We start from the raw sequence: 24275 nt of genomic DNA on the forward strand, positions 1-24275 counted from the left end.
TTCAGCCTTCTCTGTAATGCACTATGCGTCCTCCTCACAGCTTGTGCGTGTGCATGTTTGTACACATGTTGGGGTATGTTTTTGGTTATAACAATGCTTGATGAATGAGCGGGCGCTATGCTGGCAGAGGGCTCTATTAACATGTGCTGCTTGGCGACTCTCTGTAATCTGTCACACTCTGCATACACACACACAGAGCAGAGGCAATAAGGGAGATGATTAAATGGCATCTGATTGGTGTTTACAGGTATTCAATGAAGCATGTCATGTTATGGCTAAACTTGTAAGGTTAAGAGGGTGAGGGGTTTTCATGTCTTTCATTTTCAGTCAGGCAGCAGTACTGACAAGAGAAATTATGGCCACCGATATTTCAAATATGACATTTGTTGCTTCCAGAGGTGTTGTATACCCTCGTCACAGGGGAGGCACGAGGGGAGTTGAGTGGGGGTTAGCAAAACATTATGTTACAATTTTTGTAATGGTTTTTTTTTGTTTAAAAAAACTTTTTTTATGATAAACGGTAATGATTTTGTCACAATTTCCCTAAAGCCCCTTGTCCATAAAACTAGTTCCAGTGCTAAAGAGATGCAGGTCTTGCTTAGCACCAGTTTTTTGTGTTGCCACCACCACGAGCTATGGCTCTGGCTCTAAAACAACTGATTCTTTCATTCTGGGCCAGAGAAAAGAACTGCTTTTGTAAGCAGGTAGGGGCTGGCTCATAGAGATTAACAGCCAATCAAAACAGGACACCTGGTGGCAGAAAGTACAGTTTCCTTTTAAATAGCTTCTTATATCTATGAACTTTCTCTGACTTCATTTTTTAATATGTCATTAATACCGACAATAGCTAAGTTTTAGTGTTCTCTCAGTACCAACGTCCAGACTGAACAGTGTTGTCGTTAGTGAGATTTGCTGCTTTCTTCTATCGGAAAAAGATTTGTAGTTTCCTCCCAGCCAGTCAACAGTCAAGCTGAGAATTTGATCATTCTGGCAAGCAACTGATTTTTTTATGGATCTCTAATTTGGAAGCTAAGAAAAACTTATACAACTGAGGCAAAGTTTTAAAATGGACAAAGAAAGAATAACTCACCAGACTTCTTCAGTAAGAATAAGGTTATAGACCTGAACTAAATCTCGCAGAATGTCAGTATATATTTCCTACTGACATCCAGTGCAATGTTACATAAAGTCATGGTCTATATTTCTAACCCAGTTTGGTATTTATTGTTTGTGTCTTGCAGCTCAGCAGAGGAGAAGTTTCGCTGGAACAACCAAGGTAATGTAAAATGTTGTAATATGTATATGTCATTAATTATTTCTGTGTGGCTGGTTGTGCCACTTTTTTATGTTCTCTGTTTAACTCCTGGAGTTTAACATGTAATGCCTAAATACAGATTTAAAATTTTGTTTAAATATTTGTAAATTTCGCATTTTTCCTTGCATTTCACCTCTCGTAGAGCTAAGTAGAGCTCAGGCTATGTTTCCAAATAATTCCCAGCACTTATTCAGATCGGAAGTTTGTCATACAAATGGCAGCCAGAATCAATGAGCTTTCGGATGATTTAAAAGTCAAATGAAAACACCTCACCAGGCTTGCCCACTGTTCTGACAGTGTTTTAGTTAAAAAAAACAACAACAAAAAAACACCAGCCATGCTTGACACTTGGGTCAGTCTTTCTGCGTCTTTGTCAGACATGCCTAGATCTATAGGGTGTTGAGAGGAGATTGATTAGATGAGTGCACAGTGGGTGACCTCTGCCAACAAAGAGATAGCTATTACAACATTCCCAGAGGTTTTGTGGGGAAGGCTTTCAGTGTTCAGCCTGCTGTGCTCTAGCTTGACTACTCAGTCAGAGAAAGACCCAGTTTAAAATAAGCTCATCTTTACTCCAATCAGACCTTTTTTTCATATCACCATTCACACATTATAGGAAAAAAAACAAAAAACTATTACTTTTGTTTTTTTCTTCTGTTGGATTGGGGAAAAAAAGTGATCACATTTATGAAGAGAATCTGTACACCTATAATCAGTATTCAAAATGAGTTAGGCAGAGATAATTCTCTGACATTATCAATAAAACTTCTCAAAATTGCCACATCTCATTGGACTTAATTCTTAAATCACTCGCCTAAAATTTTAAGCGATCAAACCTTCTTTAAGGAAGCCTAATTCGGATGCTCCAATAAAAAGCAACAAGCTCATATCTAACCCAACATATTGGGCGAAGATCACTGAAAAGGCAGTTTATCCTAACCAATTTATTTGCAGGGTGTGTGGGGTCTGCAGAGATTTTAGCTCCCCTTTTCCTGACCCTAGACCTGTATAAGTCCTGGATGGAGGGAAGGTCAGCCCTGATTATTCTCTCTGCAGCCTTGATTGTTTATTGCAGTCTGGACCTGTCCTGTTTTGTGGATGAGCCAAACCACACTGAGATAGATGAAGACAGGACAGACTGAATGATGGCAGTGTAGAAGATGACCAGCAGCTCCTGTGGAAGGTTGAACTTCTTGAGTTGCCTCAGGAAGTACAGTCTCTGCTGGGCCTTCTTTCGAACAGTGTCTATGTGTTAGGACCATCTCAGATTTTGAGAAATGGTGGTTCCTAGGAACCTGAAGCGGTCTATAGTACAGTGTTGTTGAGGATGGTGGTGGTGGGGGGGGGATGTTGTTGTTGCAGGATGAAGTGTACTTCATGAAGTGTACTGCATCATCTGCCAACCTGTTTGCCTGGTAGGCAAACTACAGAGGATCCAGCAGGTGGCCTGTTATATCCTTCAGGTGCTTCACCACCAGTTGCTCAAAGGATTTCATGACCACAGACGTTAGGACGACAGGCCTGTAGTCATTTAATCATGTGTGAGTGGGTTTCTTCGGTACTGGGATAATGGTGGAGTGTTTGAAACAGGAAGGAACATCACACAGCTCCAGTGACGTAGGCACTATAGGCAGTCAGGTTTTTCAAAGCATTACAAAAACAGAAGAAGAGTCCTTGAGAAGCTTTTCTTTAACCTCCGCCGTAGCTTCTCTTTACTGCATTGTTCTCCTTGGGTAGTTTGTTCCTGGCCTGCTTATTGTTGGAATTATGATTTTGATTAATTAATCTTTATCAATAATTATAATTAAAAATCATAATTTGACAACATTAATTTCTTAACCAAAATCATCATTTATGAATCGAGACTAGAGATGTCTTCTGGTGTTGTAATTGTGGCTCAACGCCTTTGATAATTACAACCGTTAAATACTCAGTAATAATTAATAACTATTACCAGAGATGTCACTGTTTAATCGACCGTTTCTGCCGAAACGTGTGGAACTTCAACCTTATCTTGACTGACAAATCACTCTTGCACAAAATAAACACAAAACGCCTTCTGTTTATCTATGTGAACATTTATTAAATCACAGCCTGATACAGCCGCTCTTCTGATTTAATAATCTTCACCTACTCAAACATGCAAAGTTCTACACAAAAGGGGTAAAATATCTAACTAAACAAAATAAAGCAAAACAGCAGTTATGGCAAAAATGATAATATGACAAAGGGATGTGGTGGTGAGTGGAGGTTGGGGCGCAGCTCAAACTGTAACTCAGTTATACTCAGTCATAAAACATCCCCCAACGCTGGGCGAGGTGAGCAGACAAAGGGTTATAAAACTTGGTGGCAAGCTAGTAAGCAGTAAGGTTGAAGACAAAGAAAATGGGGAATTTCACCATGAGGTTATTATAACAGTCCAGTCTCACAGCGCACCTGCGCTTGCTCTCAGGTGTTCAACAACCCCGCAAAACACACACAAAGCTGGGTAGCACAGCGGCTTCCAGACATCCAACACGGCACATCAAAGTTTCAATAGAAAGGTCACATGCACATATAATTCAGAACACATTAGATTAAATGGCGAATCTAATCGCACTAAAACCTCCTGTACCCTGCCCAGACTTTCTAAGAAATAAATAAAAATAGAAGATGGGTTTTACTTGTCGTTGTCTTCCTTCTGAGCGGGGTTGAAGAGAGGAAAAAGGTTGGAAGTTAATGTGCGTCCACAGTTAACTTCAGGAAGAGTGGTCAATTTTCGTCCTTTGTCCTTCTTGGCAAAAAGTGAGAAATATGACTTGACCATCAGCAGTCGACTAGAACCAAAACAAGGTGGCGATTGACGAATCGCTCCGTGGGTTTTTTGTTTTTGGTTACGTGTTAAGCTCACGTCTTCGATCGGCAAAGTGAAATTTCTGGCCTTCTTATTCCAGAAACCTCTTTTATGAATTTTTGTTGGCCAATGAAGGAGAATAAATGAAATCCACTCGGGACTCTTCTCCAGATGATGCTTCAGATGTTGGTAACCGTGTCACGGTCTCCAGCTGACAACAAATGGTGGGTCGTCTCATCCTCTGTTATATAGTTGACGGTGGCCTCAGGGCTGCGACGTCCCTGTCTTATCAGCCGCAGGGGCCGCTGGGTTTTGTAGGACAGACTATCCTGCGGTACAAAATGGCCGATGCCGTTGGAAAGGCATAGTGGCGTCCAACAACGTGCAAATGGTCCAACATTCAGCAAACAAGTGGTCCAACATTATACAGGGTCCGGTCCGCACTGCTGTGAGCCTCTTCCTTATCCCTGCGCAGCTTCCTCAGGTGAGAAGTGAACCAAGGTTTATTGTTATTGTATGTACAAAAGGTCATTTTTTTAACCACTTTTATTTTATTTTAAAATTGAGTAATTGGTCTATAAGGAACTAAATAGTCTTGTTCTTGTTGCTTGTTGGGTATGTGTTATGAGTCCCCAATGTGCAGGTTGGTTTAACAGTATGAAAACCGTTTAAGCCACTTAGGCCATCTCAGACCTGTTTACTCAGTGTTCCATGGACCAGAGCTAAACAAGGGGAGGCAGTTGTACAATGCTAAAATTTTACTATTATTGTCTGACGATGTTTTGTTTTTAAGGTAACTTTCTTTATCTGTGTTCCCTTTTATCCTTTAAACTACCATGTATGTGAAAGGTAATCTACAAATAAACCTGCGTTGCCTAAACTGAATAAAACTTTGCAGTCAGTCCTGGAAGTGTTTTTACAAATAGCAGCTGAGGTATCAGTCTGCAAGGGCATCACTTGAAGTCAATAAAATAGGCCTCCTAAATCCTCTGACTAAGGCCGCTACTATTAACGTTCTCTTTCCATCTCCGTAAGAGATTAATGCTGCTGCTAAGACTCATTTGTAAGCTTTTATCTTCCTTGGCAGCCGTCTCTAACTGGAAGACACTGGGTGTGCTATCAGCCTCTGTCTGACAAAAAAACGGCTGGTATCTAAGCACAAGGTGGACCTCCATCCCAAAAGATTTGTTCCTGAATTATCAGCTTTTACCCTTGACCTGGGGCTTATGACAGTGCTGTGAAAAAGTATTTACCCCTTACAGATTTCTTCATTTGCTTTTTTGTCACACTTAACTGTTGATGATAATCAAACAAATAATAACACCAGAGAAAAATACCCTGAGTAAATACAAAAATCATCACATGATGATTACATTTGGTTGTTAAAACCTTGAATAACCATCAAGCATCTGCGATAACAAGCAATGAGAGTTTGACATTGCTTTTTAAATGTCTTTTTCATAAAACGTTTTTATTCTATTTTAACAACAGTTATGTCGGGTGTTTTTTTTATATTCGGTTGCACCACCTCACATTTTGTGGTGGGTAAAGCTAAAAATACATTTTAAAAGTAATTTTAAACTCTTTGAAAAGCTATTTAACAATTAAAAGATGTTTGAATGTATTCTCAAAAATATGTCCAACATATGTTTTCATCATAGTTTTTAAAAATCAATTTTTAGAAGTCTTATTGCCAATGAACCAAAAACAAGAAATACACACACAGATTTTACCTAGCATATGCCATAGCGTAAACGTAATGAGTACATTTACTAATGCTAGTCACTAATTTTGTGTGTTTAATTCAGTTGCCTGGTATTATGTACTGTGACTGAAATGTGAACTATAAATATTATTTAGGACTGCAGCTGTAACATAAATGTATTTTATTAGAAAGAATTATTCTGTGTGTTTGTCCAAATTAGAGTTTTCCAGGATGTCACTTTAAATCTAACATCGTTAAGCTGAATACAGTTTAAGCTCCTGCTGGATAAAAGAAAAAAAAAAAATCATGTGATAATAAAGACTTACCAATAGGTTGTTTGCACAAGCGGTTTTTGACATGCATGGGTTTCAGTGAGACTGCAGCTTCTTTTGACTATATTTGTACAAAGCAAGGAAGTAGAAAAAATGTTACAGAGCTACTGTCAAAAAACATATTTATACTGCATTTCTTTATTTTCTGTTTCTATGCTAGTGATTCCCATGCCCACATTTACTAACTTAAAATGTAGTTGTTACTACAACTCTGAGATCCTCTTACATAACCTGGGTTTTGATGCCATTTGGACTGACATTTAAGTTGAAAATATCCAAGTATTTTTAGGTTAGATACAGAAATACTTCTGTGATCATTTAGATTGGAAGTGTTAACATGGAATAAATAGAGATCACTTATGGTATTTTCACTTTTTCATATAAATGTAGATGGACAGAAGGACATAGAGGAGGAGCTGACAACTGGCCTGGAGCTCGTGGACTCGTGCATTAGATCACTACAAGAATCAGGCCTCTTGGACTCACAGGACGCTTCTACGGGAGACAGTAAGATTAATGTTTTTGGTGTTTTGTTTTTTTCTTGATTTCAGGGCTTCTACCAACAAATAAGTTTTTATTGAATAATCTATTGATTTTATTTTTATTAAACAATAATCTTAACATTACATTTTCTTCCTAAACTTAAAAAAAACAATGCTGTTATGTTTTGTTTTTAACAGCCAACTCTGGCATTTACTGCATACCCAACATAAAATGTAAACAGAAAACTTGCATATTAGAGTACCAAGTTTAAGTATAAAGTGCCGACTCCTGCATCACAGAACTGTTAATTAAGCTATAAATCTTGAGTGTTTAGCACCTTCCATTTAACCATCTATGCATTATCCCCTTCTTATCTGAGATTGGGTCACTGGGAAAAACAGGCCTAGGAGGAAAACCCGAACATCTTTTTACTTAAAGACACTCTCAAGCTCTTTTTGGTTGGATTCCAAGGCATTTCCAGGCCAATCCCAACCTGGCTCTGTGTAAAAAAGTAATTGCCCTTTGGTAGATTATTAATGAACTATGATGAGCAACTTTTTTAGGCCAGTACTCAGGCTGGATTATTGCCAGAATCCCATATTCAATTAAATAGAAGCTATTTGACAACATGAAATAGGCTAAAAGACTGCAAAAACGGAAACCTAATCCATTAGAATGTATAAAGCTATATAAAGCTCTCAGCCCTCAGAATTAATCAGTCATACGTGGGCTCAGATTCATGACCTGGAAGTTTACTATGAGAAACTATCCAGTTTTTCTTTGTTTTATTATTATTTTGGTGAAATCCTGCATTGAAATATATCAATTTTGGATTCTGTTGCTTTTTTTCTGTAAGACTTGTATAACTGTTGAAACAGAAATGTACATCTGGTCATTTACTTTAAGGCATACCTCAAACAATATGCTTCCCTGTGTAACAGCTTGGACAAATCAAAAGAAATCAAGAAAGATCAGGAAGATAATTATGGACCTCCTTAAGTCTGGCTCATCCTCAAGTATGATTTCTAAGCTGCAGCGTTCATCTGTTCAAACAATTATATGCAGCACTGGAATGTCCAGCCATCATACCTTTTAGGAAGGGGACGGGTTCTGTGTTCTACAGATGAATGCATTCATTGGGAAACGTGTGTATCAATCCCAGAATAAAAGCAAGGTGCCATAAGAAGATGCTGGCAGAAGCTGGAAAGAGACTATTATACTCGGGAAACTTGTCGTGTTCTGACGTGGACTGAAACGCCACTCAGAGAGAAAAAAAAAAGTCAGCACTCCAAAATAAAATAAATAAAAATAAAATAAAAGGCCAAGTTAGTTTTAATTACCCTCTGAGACAAAGACTAAAAGCAGAAGACATGTCCTCTGGTCTGATGAAACAAAAAATGATGTGCTTTGCCATCAATAACGATCATTGTTGCAGTATGGAACCAACATTGTATTTAGTATAGGCTTTGCCCTCTAAGGCTATCACAAGTGGATTTAAAGAAAACCAAGTGTAATCTATGCCTCACTGGGTCCATCCGGACCACAAAAAAAGCATCTACTCGTATAGAACAACTTCAAACTCAGCCTGAACAATACTCAACTGAACAATAGAGGTGAAATAATTTCTGTTCAGGGCAGAGGTTGAGATGACAGACCTGCTGGTGTGAACGGTGACGACAAAGGTTGAAAACTGTTACGGTCTAATGATGACCAGAGCAGGTCAACAACTCCGTAGGAGGATCATAGAAATAAAAACAAACAAATTAGCAGTAAGATTATGCGTAATGACGCAGCGCAACAACCTCTGCATGCCTATAGCACCACAGCAGAGGGGAACAACCTCTGACCACAGGGAGGCTTGATTAAATTTAGCCGTAGTGACAAAGAACAATAAAGGTCACGAACCAGGGCTGAAAAATAAATATCATCTCACTTTGAGCGGCGTTCTGCAGCTGTGCCCGCCACATGACACAAGAGAGTGCACATGGGATACAGGAGTTGAGATGTTGCTTCCACCTCAGAGTTATGAGGAGGTTAGAAGAAGCCAATTATCACCAAACCTCTTTAAGCACTCCCGTTCAGCAGTCAGTCCCAGAGACACTGACCTTTTTCTGGGTAACTCATGATAGCCCCTCACGCCTTGTGGATCCTCCCTCCACAGCAGCTGCCACAGGCGGCCCGATACCAGCTGCTGCATGTCCGGGAATCACGGTGTACCAGTGCGCTTAAGGCTTTGAGAATCAATAACAGCTGTTCCTCCTGAACCGATTCTGGAGCTGTGGGATCAGAGGAACTAGAGGAATGGTGCAAACGATCACCTTCAGCCACGGACTGTGATCAAAGGCATAAACTCTTAAAGGCATATCCTCCCTTGGACTCAGTGAGAACCACAGCTAGCAAACAGATCCACTTCGGCTCTGCCAAGTCTGATCCAGGTCTGAGAGATCAGGTTGGGATGGAGGCTCCAGTTCCCGTGTCGAGGACTGCCCCTCTGTGCGGGAAGCCAGGGATATAGACTGCTCTGATGGAGAGCAGATTTGTGTGTGCCCAGAACAGTAGAATAAATATAGAAAACAAAATATACAATTTATGCACACAAAAATAATAGAAATAAATAAATCAACGTTGACTGGTATTTATACACTTGGGATGCATATTTAACACCATTATCAATGGAGGATAAATTCAGTTTGCCTCAGACTTTTAATAGTCTGGTTTTGATTAATGATAAAACATACAGCCCTCTAGCCCTGGAAGCCCATGTGACAGTATCATGTTGTGTAGGTGTTTTGCTACAGTAGGAACTGGTGCATTTCATACAATAGATGGTATCATGTGGGGAAAACATAATATAGAATTATTGAAGCAACATGTGATAACATCAACCAGGAAGGTAAAACTCAGCAAAAAAGTGTCTTCTATATGGACCCCTTAGCTTAGCACCAAATTAGGAACAACTGACAACAAGGTCAATGTTTTGGAGTGGCCATAACAAAGCCCTGATCTCAGTCCCATAAACCATTTATTGGCAGAACTAAAATAGTCTGTGAGCAAAGTGGCCTACAGACCTGACTCAGTTATTAGGAAACTATAGTCAGAAACCTGTGGAAGGATACTCAAACGTTGACCTAAGTCGTACAGTTTAAAAGCCAATTCTACCAAATACTAAGGAAATCTGTCAACTTTTGATTTTGAAGAAAGTTAAAAAAAATTCATTTATTTTTATGTGTTTGCTGTCATCCAGTTTCACTCTTATTATCACATACATTGCAGTATTATATTAGATTGCTAATCTAACTAGATAGATTGCTGTGATAAAAGCTGTGGCAGACTATAAAAACAGGGGCTGCTTTAAATCCACTGTTCTACAATGCTATGAATAGATGCTCTCACTGAGATTCTTGGCCACTCCCTGTGCCTTCCTGCTCCACTGTGATCTTCCTACATTCGGTCCCGGAGATGATACCCATGTCTTTGCTACACTCGACCCTATGGGGGTGAGGTAGCTGTCAGAAGACACGCAGAGTTGTGGCAGTAGCTTGATATGCTAATCCATCCTCGCTGAGATGTCAGCTGGCCTGCTGTTCACAGAGCAGAGAGGAGAGGCAAACACACAAACATGTCACTACTGTACACTGCACAAGCTCTAAAAACTATAGCTCTGTGCACACAGACAGGGGGAAATACATACCCCTGCACTAAAGGCATAAACAATCACCCAGAAGAGTGCAGAGTCCTGCATGCTGTGGCAACCATTATACATCATCATGCACCAACCATGAACACTGATTCCAGAAAATTTGCTGGATTTTAGAACATTCATATACAAGTTCTGTGACCAACCACCTGGCTTGTCCCAGAAGAAAATGACATAAATAGACAGCAAGATGAAGAGCGGATGGGGAGTAATATAGACATATAAATTCAAATACATACATTCCAGTTCGATCCCAGTTATAAAACAATGCACTGAAGTTTAAATAATAATGCTAGTTGGTAAAACATTTTATTTACAAGGAAAGTCTATACATCTCTAATTTAATTTTAAACTGCATCTTGCAGTTTTTGTTTTCACAAGAAGAAGACTTAATTTTCAAACACCTCAGTGATATTGAAAATAAGTGACTTTATGTCTTCTTGTGTTGTCAGGGCAAGCTTTAAGGTATGGTGCGGTGCATTCAATGTTTGGAAAAAGATCAGTTTTTTTTTTTTTTTTCTTGCTAGCCGGGCACCAGTCAGGGTCAGTCAAGCTAAAAGAATCAGCTGTGATTTCCTGGTGCAGCTCTGCTTTTCAGTATAGAGCTTCATCTTTCCTAGTTTATCCATTATGATTTTTTGTGAGCAATTTAGACATGACACCTCTCAGGGCTTTACCTCCAAAAACAATGAACATTAAACAGATTACTTTTATTTAACTCAATGTACTTAAAATAAATACACCACACAGCTAGCATGCTAGCTTTTGGAACCAAATATGAATGCTAGATTTTACACTAAATCAAAGTGATATTTTTTTTAGCTTTTTTTTTTTTCTTTTTTGAAAATCTTAAAAGGGAGATTTTATTAACTTCCTCTCAGATTTTATAAAACTTTACTCTAAATTGGTCTGAGGTAAAGGCAAATATTATCAAAGTTAACAAAGTTTTTATATCTAAAAGACATCACTAAGAGAAGTTGAGTTAAATCCTGATAAACGGAATAAGATGTTTAAAAAAAACTGTAACCTGAACCACTGAATTCCGGGCAGACGTGCTTTACCTCTGTAGTAGTTGACCATCCTGTCAAACGTGTACAAAATGTCAAGGAATATTTTCTGGATTTTCTTTCTGAAGAATTTAGTCAGATAAAGACAATTCTTACCAACGATTTGAAAACCTTTCTGCAAGCAACAGATGAGAGAAGTTACCAAACTGAATCCTGTTTTAATAGAAGTTACTTTAGAATCTAAAACAATGCACTAAGACAACTTGTATCTGTTTCATTATAAAATGGCAAAAGGTAGTTAAATGCTTCCTTTTGATTCTCAAATATAAACTAATAAACACAAATTGCATTCCCAGATCACTCCCATGTGCTTGTTAACGAGAACATCCATACACAGACCTGCAGCGCACATAGAACAGAGACATTACCAGAGTTTATGCCTTGCCTCATGCTGCTGACCAGATTAGTGGCCACAGCAGCCGACTACAGAGAGCGTCTTCACCCTGAGATTTTTGCTGGTGATGTTCGCCAGTGTGCATGTTAATCTGTGAGTCCGTGTCTCCTTTGCATTTACCTATTTGGGGACTCTGCATGCGTGCGCTCCCGACTCAGCACATCCTCAGATGGCCATCTAGAATATCCATCTAAAATAGAAAACGGATGAAATATTAAAATGTGTCGATTGAGAACGGCGGTCGCAAAGAAAGCCACTCTACTTTTTTTTCCTGTGTCTGGCTGTGTGAGAGGAAAAAGGAATGAAAGGAAACGAACGAGTCTATCCGGGTCAGGATGTACATGATTACATGCTTCAGGTGTATGTGCTGTGTGCTAATGCATGAGAACATTAGGCATAAGCCATCTGTCAGTGTGTACTCACTCAATTCTGTTGACCTGTACATGCATGACAAAAACAAATGCAAGGACACAAAGATGGGGGCATTTAAATGGGCCCAATACTTTCATTTTCAGTAGTGCAAGCCAGTTTCTCAGATGGATTCAATGAAGCCTTCTGTGTTTGCCATCTGAGTGATAATCTATTTATGAGACTTTTTGATTCCGAAATGGCTCTCAGAGCCATATGAAACACAACTTAAGTGACAAACAAAAACTGTGGAAAACATCCCCTGGCTCTGGGCTTGTGTGCAAATATGCGTGAGCGTGAATCCATGTAAAAACAGGCCTCAAGTACAAAGTTCTCTGTTGGTTATGCAGTTTTGCACACTACAGTTAGTATATTTTTATGCACATGCGACCTGATGAGATTCGTTGGTCCTGACCGAGTAAACTCTACCTGGACCCCGAGCTTAATATCACAATTTAACAACTGTACCTTTACCATCTGCTCTGCCATAAGGAGATATTCGCTTCCTTCTAAAGCGACTTTTCACTGTGGTCAAGCTTTATTTTCCAGCCCTCTTTTCCAGTAAGATTCCTTTTGCCATAGGCCGCTGACTTAATCTGTCCCATGCAGTAGATACTAACCGCCGGCACTGAGATCCAACTCTTCTTTAATATTCCCAAACGGGCAAAGATTCTTTTTGTCCTGATGTGCTTTTCAGGGTTTGATTCTTTGGACCTCTAGCAAAGAAGCTGACATCAATGAAGATAAATAGAGTAGGCAACTGTTGACAGAGGACAGTTTAAAAAGTTCTCTGAGAGGAATAATGCTAAGATTTAATTAGCCTGTGTGGACCTGATATATGCAGTAAAGCTATTTTACAGTGATGTGAGCTGTTTTCAATAAAGCAGCGGGAGAGCCAATGGTTGTACTGTGTATGCACTGTTGCTGATTGTTTGCATTAGCGCAGCCACTGGGGACATCATGCTTAACTAACATTTTGGCTACAATGCATTAAAAAAAGAGAGGAGTTTTATATCTGTAATTAAGGATGTTTATAAAGCAGATTAGTGCTTTGATCAGCAAAAGTGGCTTGATGTTGGGATTTATCAAAAATTAAACAGTTTTTTAACCACTGAACATTTTGGCCCTTTCTCAAAAACTCTCTGGTTCTCCTCAAATGATTCATTTAACTTCACTTTACACTTAATGGAACATCAATGTACTTTCCCAGTTTACCGCTCAAGCACAGCTCGTGCTTTTCTGTATGCTTTGTTAAAATCTTTTCTAAATGTGTGCTCACAGGCTCTATGTCATGTGTCAGAGTTTGTTGGCACATTTGCACCAAAAATGAAGTGATCCAGCACATGACACTTCAAGAGCTTCTAAAATTCAAACAAAATAGCATCTAAAATTAGCAGTGTAGTGTTTTCATGCTGTCATGATCAGCCTTCATGCTGTTTTTTTGCATGGCTCTGTTTTCCACCTCCTCTGCTTTAAAGTATTTATCTGCTAGCTGCCTACTTTTATTTTTCGTTTTTGTGAAAACATGTGTAGCGCTGACACAAACAGGGGTAGTTACAATTTAAAAAGCAATCCATCATCAATAAACCTTATGAGTGTAGACTGACTCTCTTGACTTGCTTTTAATGTTGCAACATGTTTTTTACAATTTTATACTCAGGAATTTGGGGTTGGTTAATTAATCTCCCTTATGCATGTCTTCGGTTTAGTTTAGGAGAAGAAGCCATTGTAAAAATGGTGAGCCAGTTTAAAGGAATGGGTAGGTGAAAACTCTAGCTAACAGGTGTTAAAGAAATAGTTCAGATATTTAAAGAGATGTTCTGTTAAGTTATTGTCAGCATTGTTGGCTTAGCTGCAGTAGAAATAAGTCATACTGCAGGTCGTTTGTAGAAAGTGAATACATTGAGCACTGAAAGGCTAACAGCAAGATTGGGGCCCCTGTTTTAACCAATTATAGCAACTGAAAACAGCTGAAAATGAAAATATTTATGTCAGTGGGTTATGAAGGTTTAATAGCAGATGTCAATGTCTACACGTTCCTACACTTTCACAAGACACCATTTTCTTCACATATACACAAATAAGATATATAAAAAAGTAGCCTCAGAATTGATCTCTGAGGAACACCTTTAGTCATCTAAAAGAAATACCTTCTGCTTCATGGATGTGAATTATTTTGGAGAGATCCTTTTCAAACCATGTTCAGAGAGAACAATACCACTCTGTATGACCTTTTTTTTATTTGGAGACAGGGCCAAATTTATCTACAAAAGTTGTGTAAACATTTATTGTTTGGACGTTTTTCTGGTTTTCAAGTGTCACATTAATATTTGTTGTCGGACCAAAGTGCAGGTGAAGGCTGGGCAACCGCATGTTGAATGATCTTCAGCTTTATTCAGAGGTATCCAAAATGTAACATTAGTCACTGCAGGAGTTAACCAGAGTCAAAGTCCAAAACTTACATCTCCAAGCTCTGCAGGAACATGGAACACATGGCAGTCAAGGGTAGAGACCCGAGTTGAGAGACGAGCAATCAACACATGGACCAGACTAACTAATATACTAAGAGAATACAAAGGGCAGTTAATCAAAGGAAGAGGGAACAGGTGAGACAAGGAGGCAGGGAGACAGAAGGAACAGGTGAAACTAATGCATAGACTAAACATGGACAAAGGGATTAATTAACAATAAAAAGACACAAACCAAAAACCACAAAGAAAGTCCAAAATGTCACACCGTGACATCAAGTCGTAACTAGAACCAAGTAAGAAATCAGTTTTTAGTTTGATTGATTTGTGTATTTACATTTCGGAAACCTGAATGACCTCCTCTCTTTTCCAATGGTTATGGTCAATCTGACAGAGACAGGTATCCCAATCGTTATGGTTTTTTGTATAACAATGGCCATCAGTGGGCTCTAGATGGACAAACTGTCTACTTTTAAGACTAGGCTTAAAACTTTCCTTTTTGATAAAGCTTATAGTTAGAGTGGCTTAGGTTATCCTGAGCTATCTCTGTAGTTATGCTGCTATAGGCTTAGGCTGTTGGAGGACATAATGACCACTTTCACCCTCTTCGCTATATCCTCACACTTCTCTCTAATTTTGCATTATTTGCTGTTATTTCAGCTTTTAACTATATGTTCTCTCTTTTCTCTTCCTAGAAGCTACACCTGGCCTGACTCTGTGTCTACCTGTGACACCTTTCTGGAGAGGGGCATCGTCCAAGCTTCTGCTGGCAACAACTTAACGCTCACCCTCTACCGATGATCCACATGACCCTGTCTCTCAGTGTTTAACTCTTTCTCTCTCCTAGACATGGAAATTGACTGAAGTTTTACTGCGACTAACTGTATGTGCTCTCTTTCAGACTCTAACCTTGAAAACTGGCTCAGAGTTTATCTGTTCTTTCTTTCTAGGTGAAACGACTAAAGGAGCTAATCCATTAACATTTACTTTTCCTTCCCATAGAAAGGACTCCTGGGTCAGTGCTTCTTTGTTCTCTTTGTGTCTCTGCACTGTTCTCTCAAAGCCCCAGTCGGTCGTGGTAGATGGCCGCTCACACTGAGCCTGGTTCTGCTGGAGGTTTCTTCCTGTTAAAAGGGAGTTTTTCCTCTCCACTGTCGCTACATGCATGCTCAGTATGAGGGATTGCTGCAAAGTCAACGCCAGTGACTGTCCACTGTCTCTACATGCCCATCTGGGAGGAGGGAATGCTGCAAGTCACTGACTGGATGCAATCTGCTGGGTTTCCTTAGACAGAAAAACTTTTTATCCAATTTGAATAAATAACTGAATCTGACTGCACTGTTCAATGATTAGGATTAATTGGAATGTATGTACCTGACTTTTGTGAAGTGCCTTGAGACGACGTGATGTGAATTGACGCTATATAAATAAACTAATTGGAATTCAAACACAATAACATTCTGGTCATATGCAGGAAAATGGTATGACCATTCAGAAGGGGCCAATATTAAACATTTTTACAATAAAAGCTTGTAACCTATACTATCCTGGCTACAAACTCTTAAACTATTGTTTTGTTTTCTGGAAGGTTGAACACAATTGTGTCTTCCTTTCTAGTTTTGACTTCCCACAAAGGTCAGCCCAGTTTTCAGATGATTTTAATTTTGCATGTCAAATTAGCTATGATTAGGCACTGTTTTTGTCTCGGAAAGCTTTAGACTAATTGCTTTGCCTTCCCAAAAAAGGGAATTAATCTTGCTCAGTGATTTTACCATTAAAATGCTACAGTGGTCCTAACTGATCTGTTAGCAGTTCAAAGAAACAGAGCTACAGTACTTCTCAGGAATGGAAAACTTCTGGATGTTTGAGAAAAACCTTGATACTCGATAGTAGAGGTTATCATATTAAGGTTAAATTAAACCACATTTCACCACTATTTTATAATAAGTTTTTTTCTTGAAATTGTCCTTATTCCAGCACTTTTGCATTGCAGTGTGCAAAACAAAGCCAGGTAGAAGACAGCCCAAAAACAGAATCGGAATCAACTTTATTCAGCAAGTTTGTGCACACAATTTGACTTTGCATCCAGTGTGCTCTCAATAAAGAGAGGTTTAAGTGTCACAGAGCATGAAAGGAAAATACCTAAGAGAAGCAAGAAAAGTAGAGAAAAAGCAATTGGGTGTCTTAAAACAAGAGAACTGTTATAATTTGGGGGTGTTTGGTTTTTGGTTTTGGGTTTTTCCTCTCATGATTATGTTTTCCAAGTTGTTGTGTTTCGGATCTTCTTTCTGTTTATTGTTTCAGAGGTGGTGCTGTAGTTTAGCTCAGTTCATAGTGCTTTCCGGTTTATGTTCTGTTACAGTTATGTTTCTTGAGTTGAATTAGATCCTAGAATTTCTGTTTTGTTCTAGCCATGTTTCGTGTTCACTCCCTGCCTCTGTCAGCCAATAATCAGCTTCATTCGGTCACCCTGCACCATGTAATCAGTCTCCTTGTTTCACCTGCACCTGCTGTTCCATAAATACACTGTTGTTCTGTTTACTTGTCGCGGAAACATCGTCTCAGATCACACCAGTTGTCATTCCAAGCCTGTTCATTTTTGCCTGCTTCTGCTACCACTTAAGAGTTAGTTTTTTGTTAAATTAAAGGTTTTTACTCACCACACCACACTGCTTCCTGCCTGTCTGCATTTTGGGGTCCACTCCAAGACCGTCGCCTGACAAGAACGTAGAATTATAGCTATTAGTACCTCAGCTGTCTGCCCCCACTTTCTTTTCTTTCATCATTTCACTTGAGGCCTTGTTACAACCCAACACAGGTTGTTTGTACGCTCACCCTTTTCCATCAAACACATGCAAAAAGAAAAAATACGTTGTGTAACACGTGGGATGTAAACTAGGTTACAAAATGCCTTCAAGGCTACAAAGAGAATAAGTCTTTCCACAAAGACTGACTGCTGCTGAAGAGAGAGAATCTGAAAATAGTTACATAAAAGCAATTTGACAGAAGTGAGACCAAGGTTTGAGGTGGCTTTTGACAGAGGTTTGCTCCAATTCATGACGTAACCTTGTTTCATTCCTTGCTAGATGCTTCTAATTTCTTTTTGTCAGTGGCTCCATTGTCAGTGTAAAAGTTGTCATTGAATTTTTTTGCAAGCACAGATGAGTCTGATTTTCACCTCTTTCCCTGAAAGAAAGATGCAGTGTTTTCTCTGTTTACATGACCAAGCAGTTTGATGCTAGGACTGCAACAATAATCCCCTTTTGCAAGATCTTTTGGGATTAAATGTATTGTTGGTTTCTAACAATTACACACTCAAAACCGTATTGCACTTAAAGAAACAAAATAATTTCCTGTATTTATTAATGAATAACTAAATGTTGTCATACCATGCAGTGTTGTTTTTTAATATACTTTCTAGATGATCACATGCTTTCAATTTGCTCTTCTTCCTCTTTTAGCCATTTTGAATTTCTTTTTTGCCTATCAGGACAAGGACTGCTCTCTCAAAGCGCTTTGCAGCTCAATAGCCAGGATGCCTATGCAGCTGCAGGTTACCTTAGTAACCAAGGGCTGACGCTTGGGGAAACGGTTGCAGCCCGCAGCGGACAGGTCGGAGGAGCAGTTCACAGCTACAACCAGGTAAACGTTTCTTTTTTTTAATCTCTTACCATGTTTTATCTTTGCAACCTTATCATCTTTCCTCTCCTTTTCATTCCACCGTCTCCTTCTCCTCCCCATCCTCTTCACTCACACTCTTTCTGAACCCGTTTTTGCCTCACCTCACCTTTGTTTTTCCTTCCACTTTCTGCTCTATCTAGGTGACATCCAGCCGTGCAGCTGCCCAACTAGTGGGCACAGACTCTCCTTCGCAGTCCCAGAGAGACTCATTTGCCCAGCAGGTTCTTGGCAGCGCCTTACACATGTCCAGCGAGGGCGGATCTGTACCTGGTGGACCGTCCATGTATTACTCCTGTGCCACTTTGCCTGCTCAGGTACAGAATGACAATTAGATTGACTGTTTGATAGATAGTGCTGGAGCTCTGCTGTATTCTAATGACAACATATAGTAGTAAAGGCTTTAATTAGTTGAATTAATCATCCCTGTTGCTCAAGAAATACGTGAGGACCATCAAATAATCATTTCTTATGATTGAAATGTCCTTCTGTAAACTGTGCAGATGACTTATTTGCAGAGGCTTACAGCTTCAGATCAATGATCTAATGATCTCTAATATTTTGAATTATTTTTTAACTAAGAGTTAGCTATTTGACATGTAGAAAAATGTGCAGGACCATAGGGTCCAACCTCATTTGTATGGAGACACCAGACTGCATTAGAATCAACTTTTAAAGCGTTCTCTGGCAACAGTTCTCCAAGCTCTCTGGTGGTTTCTTTGGACACTAGCTGCTGGCTTTATTCATTTGCAGCAAACTATATTCAGTTACAATTTCAATATATTTTGTTCTGTTACAATCACAAACTACAGTGTAATTTATTGGGATTTTATGGTTCTTGGGTAGGTTTTCAGTTGTGTATATACTTTCCATTTTTTTATGATAGATTCGGCAGTACTCTGTTAGATGGTCCAAGTTTGGGACCATCTAGTAAACATAATCAAGCAGATAGACAGGAAACAGACATGTTTTTTAGGCTCAAGGGAAAAATAATACTTCATGCTAAAAATAAAACCAAATTTTACTGTCAGTTTCTGTAGAAATCCCTGATATATGAGATGTAAAATTAAACATTTCAATTATCAGGTTGTATCCAGAAAGTAACTCAGAGAGATACAGCAGCTGGAATATTAGATGATTTTATGTTAGAACCACAGAACCTTAAAAAGTGTGTTTCATAGTTTTCAAAAGCAGTTTTGAAACTTGCTGAAAAGTGTTGAATGATTTTTTTTAGGCTGTTGGATAGTCTTTAAAGTAACCAAAGCAATCGTGTACATCTCAGTGTTATCAGCATAGAGGAAGTAATTACCATTTAACATGACAAAATTAAAAGTTCAAGGGGTATAATATCTTTAACAAGCCACTCCATAGTGAAAAGTGATGGACTAGTGGTTAGGGCAGGGCACTTGTGTCCTGGAAAGGATGCCAGTTTCCTGATTCCAATTCCACAGACTGCCACTCTGGGTCCCTGAGCAAGACTCTTAGCCCTAGAATGCTAAATGAAATCACAAATAAAGATGATTGATTGTTTGTTTTTAAATGTGATGAAATGGGAAAATTAGTGCACATCTTTACATTTTGCATTTCTAACTTCTGATAATTTCTGTAATAAGTTACCAACCTATAAATGGCTCTAGAACTGCTTCTGTTCCTACTAAAATGCGAGTCCATCGGTATTATCTGATGCTATGTTTAAACTTAAAGGCAGAAAAGAGTAGTTGAATATTTGGTAATATGCTCCTGCAAACCTTTGCTTTAAATGAGAGGCATTTGATTTGATATACAGTACATTAGTACAGTATGTCAAGTCTCTGCCAAATTGCACATAGTTTAGAAATGTCTTGCTGAAAGATTTACAGAAAGAAGCTATAATTAGAACATTTTAACACATCCTGTTTATAAAAAAATCTTAGATAAGTTAGTATGTGCATATATCATACTTTTTATTGTCTTTAAACATCCAATCCTGTGTAGACAATGAAGATTCGACCCCTGAATATTCCCCTCAATAATGTACAATTTTCTTTTGGATTGCAGCGTGTCAGCTCCCCTCTGCAGGCAGTGGGATCCCCCACTAAGCTGCAGCGCCTGGGTTCAGCCTCCGCCGACATGCCTAGCTACGCCACGCTACAGAGAGTGTCTTCTCCCAAACAGTCACCGAGCCGACTCGCAAAATCCTACAGGTTGGTTCAACTTCAGTCTGACTGCTTGATTCATTCAGCTGACTTGTGGATGGCATGGCATTATGTGAAAAATGTTTAAACCCCCAATGTAGAAAAGGATATCCACCTGGAGGGATGCTGATATATTTGTTTTATAGTACCAGTGACCTTTACAATTATATTGTACCATGCCTCTATTACAATTTTTAACTTTTGATCCTGCAGACACAATAACAACTCTTTCCTTTATTTTCACTTGTAATGCATCCATCAAGGTTTTAACTCCTCTCAAAAATTTGTAGTGGCAAAACAACCATCCTACAGAAGTAGCAGAGTGTTGGTGGGTCTATTTTTATAGACTCTAGCTGTTTAACCAAATATGGTTCAAACCCACAGATTTTTGTTTTTTGTTTCCAGTGCATGTTTCTTCAATGATACCAAAAATAGCCCGATGAATTTGGGCTTGGGTATATACCATCTGGTCCAAAAACAGGCAAAAGACCCCACCCCCACAAATTAAAAGTCCACATTAGACATAACCTGAAATTAAATTGTTTGAGTATTATACCTTTGAATAACAATACCATTGTTTCAAAGGAATCATACTATTTACACATTTAAAAATATAACATAGTAATTGTTACAGTTATTACATTAACTTAATTTAATTTGTGGTAAATGAATGTGAAAAAAGATGTTGCAATAAGACTGAAATTAGTGATAGTTTTCAAGAGCTTGTTGCTTTGAATATTTTATCTTTTTGTTGTTCTGCTTCAATGTTGCCCAATAGGAGTACTACTCCTTTAGTTGCTGCACCATGGATATCTGTTTTTTTGTCAAATATTTCCAAACTCCCAAATCTGTGTTTCTCGTGAACAGCAGCATAATGTAGTAGTCTTTCAGCCAGCTTACTGGCAGTGCCACAGGGGGTGGAGGTGAAACTCTAGCCAGAAATTTCTTGTGGCATTGCATTAAAGACACTTTTAACTTCTTAGTATTTTTAAAATAGTAACTTTTTATAAATTGAATGTACCTTGATAACGACAAGTGGCCCATGTCTTGTTTAGATATTTCATTTCCGACTGTGGCTCAGTAGGAAGAATAGTTGTCTTGCAATCAGAAGGTTGTGGGTTCAATTCCAGCTTCCTCCTGCCATATGTTGATGTGCCCCTGGGCAAGGCACTTAACCTTAAGTTGCCTACCGATCTGCGTATCGGTGTATGAATGTGTTAGTGAGTGCGATTGGGTGAATGTGGCGCTAGTGTAAAGCGCTTTGAGCGGTCTGTATGACTGGAAAAGCGCTATATAAGTTCAATCCATTTACCATTTTGTTAGGCATATAAAATGACAGAAAATAACACACAGCAATGTCAGCGTACAGCTTTTAATTATACCTCATGATTTGCATATAAAAACTAAAATCTGCACAGGCCTGACTATGCAAATTAGTTTGCTGTTAAATAACATGTTTGCAGATTCTAACAAAGCTAACTGAGTGGAACCATGGCCCAAACAAGAGAGCTGTCAGCTGAAACAATGTGAAGGATTATAAAACATGCTTAGAGACTGTAATTTCACATAGTGTGGCTAATTAAAATTTGAATTTATGGGTTATTAGCTTTTCTAAACCCACACTGTTTAGATGTTTGATGAAAAACATGCCATGTAAAAGCCTTATGACATACCGAACTGTTGGTGGCCCCCTGCCTCTCGCCCAATTACCGTCACTACCCTAAATAGAATTAAGTGGGCAAAGAAGAAGAGGAATGAGTGAGTTATAAGACAGAGTAAAAGAAAATTGCCATTTTCAAACTTGGAGCTACAGAGTAGATCAGCAGATTCATTGTTAATACAACATTTAATCGATTTTATGATACCTAGCTTCAGTATATAGCCAAGAATTACAGATGTGTGTTTGGTTAGAAAAAGTCTAATTTTTTGGAAAAGTAAAAAAAAAATAACCGGGTTTTTTATTTACATATGAAATATAAAATTTTCATTTTACTTTTTCTTTTCAAAAAAAACTTCTGTATCATTTGTCTGAAATGGACTGTGTGTGTTCAAGCAAGTTCTACTTCCAAACCAATATAACTTATCCAAAGTGACATTCTTGTGTTTTCCTAAAACCACAATGCAAATTACATCCAGTCTGATGTGTTCCATACAGTTGAATTGACTCAAAATACACTGCTCAAAAAATAAAGGGAACCCTTAAACAACACAATAAAACTCCAAGTTAATCAAACGTCTGTGAAATCAAACTGTCCACTTAGGAAGCAACACTGATTGACAATCAATTTCACAGCTGTTGTGTAAATGGAATAGACAACAGGGGGGAATCTTTGGCGATTAGCAAGACACACTCAATAAAGGAGTGGTTCTGCAGGTGGGGACCACAGACCTCTTCTCAGTACCTATGCTTTCTGGCTGATGTTTTGGTCACTTTTGAATCTTGGTGGTGCTTTCACACTCGTGGTAGCATGAGACGGACTCTACAACCCACACAAGTGGCTCAGGTAGTGCAGCTTATCCAGGATGGCACATCAATGCGAGCTGTGGCAAGAAGGTTTTCTGTGTTTGTCAGCGTAGTGTCCAGAGCCTGGAGGCGCTACCAGGAGACAGGCCAGTACACCAGGAGACATGGAGGAGGCCGTAGGAGGGCAACAACCCAGCAGCAGGACCACTACCTCCGCCTTTGTGCAAGGAGGAACAGGAGGAGCACTGCCAGAGCCCTGCAAAATGACCTCCAGCAGGCCACAAATGTGCATGTGTCTGCACAAACGGTTAGAAACCGACTCCATGAGGATGGAATGAGGGCCCGACGTCCACAAATGGGGGATGTGCTCACAGCCCAACACCGTGCAGGACGCTTGGCATTTGCCAGAGAACACCAGGATTGGCAAATTCGCCACTGGTGCCCTGTGCTCTTCACAGATGAAAGCAGGTTCACACTGAGCACATGTGACAGACGTGACAGAGTCTGGAGACACCGTGGAGAGCGATCTGCTGCCTACAACATCCTTCAGCATGACCAGTTTGGCAACGGTCAGTAATGGTGTGAGTGGCATTTCTTTGGAGGGCTGCATGGCCCTCCATGTGCTCGCCAGAGGTAGCCTGACTGCCATTAGGTACCGAAATGAGATCCTCAGACTCCTTGTGAGACCATATGCTGGTGCGGTTGGCTGGAGTGTGTCAGCAGTTCCTGCAAGATGAAGACATTGAAGCTTTGGACTGGCCCGCCCGTTCCCCAGACCTGAATCCGATTGAGCACATCTGGGACATCATGTCTCGCTCCATCCACCAATGTCACGTTGCACCACAGACTGTCCAGGAGTTGGCGGATGCTTTAGTCCAGGTCTGGGAGGAGATCCCTCAGGAGACCATCCGCCATCTCATCAGGAGCATGCCCAGGCGTTGTAGGGAGGTCATACAGACACGTGGAGGCCACACACAATACTGAGCCTCATTATGACTTGTTTTAATGACATTACATCAAAGTTGGATGAGCCTGTAGTGTTTTTCCACTTTAATTGTGTGTGTGACTCCAAATCCAGGCCTCCATTGGTTAATAAATTTGATTTCTATTGATGATGTTTGGGTGATTTTGTTGTCAGCACATTCAACTCAATGAGAATATTTCATTCATTCAGATCTAGGATGTGTTATTTGAGTGTTCCGTTTATTTTTTTGAACAGTGTATAATAAGTTTAACTCAACTCATTCTGATCTAATG

General features: G+C 39.3%; 1 protein-coding gene across 9 annotated transcripts in view; it reads left to right on the top strand.

Annotated features, from left to right (window-relative positions):
* Nucleotides 1-24275, top strand: part of ctnnd2b (catenin (cadherin-associated protein), delta 2b) — a 236028-nt gene that overhangs the window by 109410 nt on the left and 102343 nt on the right. For all 9 annotated transcript variants that reach the window (XM_047367747.1, XM_047367741.1, XM_047367743.1 and 6 more), the window contains 5 exons: nucleotides 1242-1276; nucleotides 6576-6692; nucleotides 18193-18344; nucleotides 18524-18697; nucleotides 20418-20563. In XM_047367747.1, coding sequence (XP_047223703.1) covers nucleotides 1242-1276; nucleotides 6576-6692; nucleotides 18193-18344; nucleotides 18524-18697; nucleotides 20418-20563 — 624 coding nt within the window. The remainder of the gene's footprint in view (nucleotides 1-1241; nucleotides 1277-6575; nucleotides 6693-18192; nucleotides 18345-18523; nucleotides 18698-20417; nucleotides 20564-24275) is intronic.

The sequence above is a fragment of the Girardinichthys multiradiatus genome, chromosome 6 (assembly GCF_021462225.1).
Source record: "Girardinichthys multiradiatus isolate DD_20200921_A chromosome 6, DD_fGirMul_XY1, whole genome shotgun sequence".
Taxonomy (NCBI): domain Eukaryota; kingdom Metazoa; phylum Chordata; class Actinopteri; order Cyprinodontiformes; family Goodeidae; genus Girardinichthys; species Girardinichthys multiradiatus.